The 6,000-nt window shown below is 44.9% G+C and overlaps 1 protein-coding gene across 1 annotated transcript in view; it reads right to left on the bottom strand.

The window, feature by feature from the left end:
• Positions 1–921: 921 nt before the first annotated feature.
• LOC142248935 (FRAS1-related extracellular matrix protein 1-like) overlaps positions 922–6,000 on the bottom strand; it is a 204,932-nt gene continuing 199,853 nt past the window's right edge. Inside the window, exons 31-35 of the mRNA XM_075320403.1 lie at positions 5,091–5,326; positions 3,457–3,609; positions 2,750–2,865; positions 2,055–2,140; positions 922–1,880 (exon numbers count right to left, since the gene is read on the bottom strand). Of these exons, the coding sequence (XP_075176518.1) occupies positions 1,690–1,880; positions 2,055–2,140; positions 2,750–2,865; positions 3,457–3,609; positions 5,091–5,326 (782 nt within the window). The 3' untranslated portion in view covers positions 922–1,689. The remainder of the gene's footprint in view (positions 1,881–2,054; positions 2,141–2,749; positions 2,866–3,456; positions 3,610–5,090; positions 5,327–6,000) is intronic.

The raw sequence follows: 6,000 nt of genomic DNA, 5'->3' as shown, positions 1-6,000 counted from the left end.
TCTTTTTATTATCCATTTCTCAGGATCCCTCCTTATGGGGCTTTCTACTTTCGCCCCACAGAGAATGAATGAAGCGGTGGTCGAGCCCGTGCGCTGCCAATCTAGCTGACGGGGATCAAAGTGCCCTATTTTGCCGATTGGTGCAGGTCCTGACGGTCAGACCCCCACGGTCTATAAGATACCACCTATCCCATATAGGGGAGAGAGATTCTTACTTCCCCTTTAGGCTATGTGTCCACGGGAGAATGTTGCTGCGGATTTTTCTGCATCAAAATCCGCGGCTTTCCCGCAAAATCCACACCTTTTCAAAGGTGCAGATTTGCCACGGATTTACCGCGGATTTACCGCGGAATTGCCGCGGATTTTGGTGTGGATTTTTTTTTTTTTATTCCAATTTTTTTAAGCCAAAATCCGGATCAAAATCCGCAACAATAATTGACATGTTGCAGATTTTTCCGGATCAAAATCCGCACCAAATCCGCCGCAGAAAAATCCGCAGCGTGGGCACAGCATTTCCAAAATGCCATAGAAATGGCTAGGAAGTGCCGCTGCTGCAGATTTTTGGGAAATCCGCGGCTTTTCCGCGAGAAATCCGCGGCAAAATCCGCGCATTTTCCGCAGCGTGGACACATAGCCTTAAGGCTATGTGCGCACTAGAAAGTGCCTTTTTCTTAAGAAGAAACCGGACCCTGTGAAAGAATCCCGCACCCGCGTCAAAAACCGCGGTAAAACCGTAGCGTGCGCACAGGGCCTAAATGTATAAATGTATAAGATCATTGTTGATCCATCACCACACTGACAAAGGAAACTGAACAGAGAAGCAACTGTGATTTACAAAGAAATCAGACATGAAATCTACGCAGCCATTTATTGATATGTTTTTGGGAAAGCTGGGTGATCACCATTTCGATAATTAGTCACCCAGCTTTCCCAGTCTTGTAAGTAGTATTTAGTAGTATAATGGACGTATATGAGACACAGGGCATGTATTTCTGCCTTTCTTTCACCATTCAGAAGTCTGGGAAAGTCTTATGACGAGTCTCTTATTAGTCACCCAGCTTTCCCAAACTGCTCTTCCGACTTGTCATGCAGTAACATGCGATGGTGAGGGACATATTCTGCAATAACGGGCAGCTGTGCCATTCATACAGCAGAAAAAGTAGGAATATTCCTCTCCCACAGTTATAACAGTTACCAGCAATTTTCCTACATAATCAGGCGGCAGCAATGTCATTCAGAGGGCTGGGAAAGCTGTGTGGTGACCCCTGTGTAAGCAGTAATGGTGGCCATATTGGTCGTCACCCAAATATACCCCCACACAAGGTATAAGGGATGTATATAGGACCATGGAGGGCGCATAGGAAATAGCAAATGTCCCCTCTGCGGTTTTGGGTTCACCCCCCACCTTCTATTACGTCCTCCCGTTCGTCTGGCCCCTCACCTCCGGACCCCATATGCCGGTGCGTGCAGAGAGCAGGTGCATTTATCTCTTTCCATTATATTGGGCAGATTTGTGTGTTCCCATAAAAAAGGGCATAAAATTCGCCCTCCGCCTCCACGAAGCACCGAGGAGCGATTGCATTAAATGCCGGTATTGTGCGGCGTCCTGAGATGACACTTCAGGGATGGATCATAAGAAAGTCATAAACCGCCCCTCCACACGGCAGGAGGGGTACACGCCGCCATGTCCTAGGGGGCGACGGAGCAGATGTACCGGTGTCTCTGGCTGCAGCCGCTTAGCTGCCATTCCCTCCTTCTCCCTACGAGGACGCAACTCTCCGATTCCCGAAAAACAGATTGAGTCTTTCTAAAGTTACTGTAACTCCAAGGTTGGCCGTTCATCCACCGCCAGCTGGAGGGATCCCCGGCCCGTCTGAGCCCTAAAAAGAGACAGGCGCAGATTTTATACATCAGTATTACTGAATCTGGGGATTTACAAAATTAGGAGGCTGCAATACCACACACAACCTGAGGACAGGGGTGGCGCTGTTTGTGAAAGGAAGCAGCCATGGTTTTCTAATTCTTTATCATCTCATTATTCCTCTCAGCCTTACCGATCCAAAATGGCTTTTTGTTGGCAAACTTCCAGAGCCACCTCATGTCTGCTTCCGACTGCACGCTGGTGATGTGACCGCCGTCTCTGAAAATGGCGAAAAGCAAAGTATTAGACAAATATATAATGTCATGGAAGCGCTAAGCATGCCCCTGTCATGTGCACTAATGTAAGGTCACTGCCTGCTGCAAAATCAGCATACTCCTCCTGGCTGTGCTGCCGCGAGCCCTGCTCCTTCCACCATGTCTCAGCTTGTGTCTCCACTTCAAACATCTCAGGAAGGTCCGCACAAAGTCCGATGGTGATCAAAGAGCCTCATAGTGCCCGGTGCCAGCAAGCCTGCAATGGGATTGACGCCATGGTCTTCTAGTTCTGCAGGTTTTTGGTAGCAATGTCGAGTCCTAGTCTTTCCTGTGCGGACAGTTTCAGGTCCCCGAGGTCCTAGCAGCTGATGGGACCATTCAGAACTAGTGTAATGGGTAAAGGGTCACCCAGAAAGATGAGCCACGCTGCTGGTGGTCATGGTGGAGCGGGGTCTACAGGTCCACTAGTTACTTGTTATACAGAAGATGGCACCAAAAATCCATAACTCTACATAGGACACATGAGAGGCAGGGCCTCCATTCCCCTAACATGAATGATCCGGTGACTGCCCCCCACAAGCTCCGCGCGCGCCTCTGTGCAGGGACATCTTACGTTTGTGCACAGCGGCGCTCAGCGTCCTCCCAGGTGGATTTCGGGTGGGTGCTGAGCTGATAGCAGCGCCTCTGGTGCAGGTGCCACCCCTCAGGACACGTCCTCGGCCTCTTATCCTATGAGACAATCAAGGTGATAAATGCAATGTGAACAGTTCAGAGACATGATTAATTGCATTGTGCACCCACAGTTATATCAGTCTGCAAACTGTCACCTAATGGGAGAAGATACAGCGCACCCCCCAGATACAATGTCACGCTGACCCCTGATATTGTACAGGGTGTGGGGGGTCATATACAACATGGAGCAATGTGGAGAAGCTACTACGGGGTAAAAAAAGGGGCTCCAGGTAGATATATTCCAATTCTCCGGCATCCAGCAGGACATACCTGGATTTATGAAGTTCTTCTGGCAGGCTAGTGCCATTAATGATACGGATATGGTGGAGTATAATGGTGGAGGAGGGAGCCATCACTTCACCGCTCCACCATGCAGCCTGCGCTGTCTAAAGTGCTCCACTGTGCAGTGATTTTGGGCATTGTGAAGGTATCATTCTTTATGAGGGGGCTTTGGGGGTATCATACTGTGTGAGGGAGGGCACTGTGCAGGTATTTTGGGCACTATGAGGAAATGCCCCTAATGTTTCCTAAAATATCAGATAATATAATAAAAAAACGGTAATTTGTTACATTTTCTCCTTCATTTACCTTCTTTGTAGCATTATTAGTCTGGCGCCCTGAATCCACAGAGGCTGAATCCTGTAGGGGGCGCTCGTCACTGTAAATGGGGGGCGCTCCGACCAGCCAGACGTCTCCTCTCCTGCGGGATGGTTGTGTTCCATAGGATGTTGCACCTTGATACTGGGATACAGATTGGATACACTGTAGCTGCAGCAGGTGATACATCTGACCAATATTTTTTTCCCGGCCACCAGACTATGTAGGAAATGGCTGCTCAGCTCTATTAATGTGAATGGGGTCATGCAGGAATAAAGGGTGGGAGGACGGCGTGCAATGACTGGGCCTTTAGTCTCAGGATTGGGGGGAGATTTTTGACCCCAACCAATCGTGACATGATGGCTTTATCCAAGTAGATGCCCCTTTAGGGCAGATCTGAGATCATCATCGGGGTAGTTTAGAGTCTCCCCTTTAAAAGGGATTGTCTAAAAATTAAAAAAAACATGGCTGCTACATGCGCCACACCAGGGATGTTCCCCTTATGGAACAATATTCTTTTTACTTGTATTTGGCCTAAATAGTTTTTTCAATTGTGTCATTAACCCATTACTTGCCAAATTAGAAGTTTTCATTTTTTTTAAATTAAATGACAGATTTTTTTATGAAAAAAAAAATAAAGATTAAAAATGAAAATGAAATTTAAGCAAAATTAATGAATTTAATGAATGAATTAAATGAATTAATTAATGATTAATTAATTTAATTTACTGAATTTTAAGCAAAAGATTAGGCGTCCCAAAAAAAGGACATTGGTAGATAATAGGTTAAACTTTTTTTTGCACTGTTTGCCTTCTATAGCCTCCATGCCCCCCTTTGTATTTCTGGTTGCAGAATGAGTTAACTGAGAATCCATCAGTGAGCTCCTTATGACTTGGTGACCCTTATCTGTCTTCTTCTGAGCTCTTCTCAGATGATTGATGACTATAGACAGCATTAAAGTAAAAGTTTGGGTAAACAAAGAGCCTGTAAAAGCCAAATGATGCAACATTTTTTTATGAAACCCAATTGCAAAAATTATTTTTAGCCCCAAATACATGCATTTAAGTAAAAAACTACAAATAAAACAATGTCCCTGTAGCTGAATCCTATCCACATCAATGAATCTGCAATCCTGGTTGAATGTAGGTGTGGCTCTACTTTGAGACAAAAGTTTTCTTATCATGGACAATCCCTTTAAGGCAAGTTCATTTTTTTTTTGCGTTTAGTTTAAAAACTATTGAACACGTTGCTCAGCGGCCATAGGATGATGCGACGGGTAAAAGCTTCATCATCCTTAATATTGAGTTATTGAGACCTAAATATGCTTTTTACCAAGCCCTCAATAAGGGTCTTAATCTCATCACAGGAGTCGTGTCATCTTCATCAGGCTGCGCTAATTAAATAGCCGACCGAGGACCGAGCGCTCTTAAGAGGGAATGTCAACGGCAAGCTCAATTTATTTTAACCACTTACCAAACCTGAAGCAGCTTAATTAGATAATTAGATTTGTGCAATAATCCATATAAGTTTTTCATTTGCTGGGAAGAACACTATCAATTAAGAATGACTTATACCTTCTCATTTCTTCCTACCGTCGTTAATGCAGAAAAGCTAAATTAACGTACGAGGATGGCGTTTCCCGTGAGCCGCCTCTGTGGTCCGGGCCGGTGGTGATCCAGCTCGCTGTCTCCAGGGTGGGCGACGTGGCTCCTGGAGCGGTCAGATGTGTGGGGGTTGGGTAGTAAGATTTGGGTGATCTTGGGAGACGTGGCCAGGTTTCCTTCGCTTCCTCCCCTGGAGCTACTGATTATCGCATGGTACAAGGTCTCTCCTGGTCTGGGATTTTGGTTCCGACATTGACCTATGTAGGTGAATAAATAGATTTTATAAAGATAAAAAACAAAATTGCAGGACCCTGGTCCAGTGGTCACATCGGACAGTACCCTTCATGTCAGTATCCCCTGCACCTTTTTTGATTGGTAGGCCAGGCTCGACGCCATGTGTGTCGCACCGCACCGGACCCATTAATCGGAAGAAGCCGCAGATAGAAGGTTATCAAGGCAGGGATCTGAACGGATCATAGACATGACTGCCTGCACATCTTTGTAATTATATATATATATATATATATATATATATATATATATATATGTGTGTGTGTGTGTGTGTGCGTGCGTATGTATGTATGTATGTATGTATGTATGTATGTATGTATATATATATATATATATATATATATATATATATATATATAAAATTATACATATTACATCAGATGGTGAGACCGCTATATGTAAGATGGGGGGTGTCTCCCATTCAAGACAATTTATTAGAGAATAGCTACAAAAAGGTTCCATCACTCAGGAGAGCCCAAAATATTGATCCATTATATAGACAGACTATTTATTTCAATAAGAACTCTGTTATATATTATTTTTCCTGCGAGGGCGCTGCAGGAATACTAAACACTTGCTCTCGGTTCCTCCATGGATTGTGTAATACCTTATTTCTCCTGTGGGGGCAGTGCAGAATAAA

The sequence above is a fragment of the Anomaloglossus baeobatrachus genome, chromosome 8 (assembly GCF_048569485.1).
Source record: "Anomaloglossus baeobatrachus isolate aAnoBae1 chromosome 8, aAnoBae1.hap1, whole genome shotgun sequence".
NCBI classification, from domain to species: domain Eukaryota; kingdom Metazoa; phylum Chordata; class Amphibia; order Anura; family Aromobatidae; genus Anomaloglossus; species Anomaloglossus baeobatrachus.
This window is presented reverse-complemented; position numbering and strand designations above follow the sequence as displayed.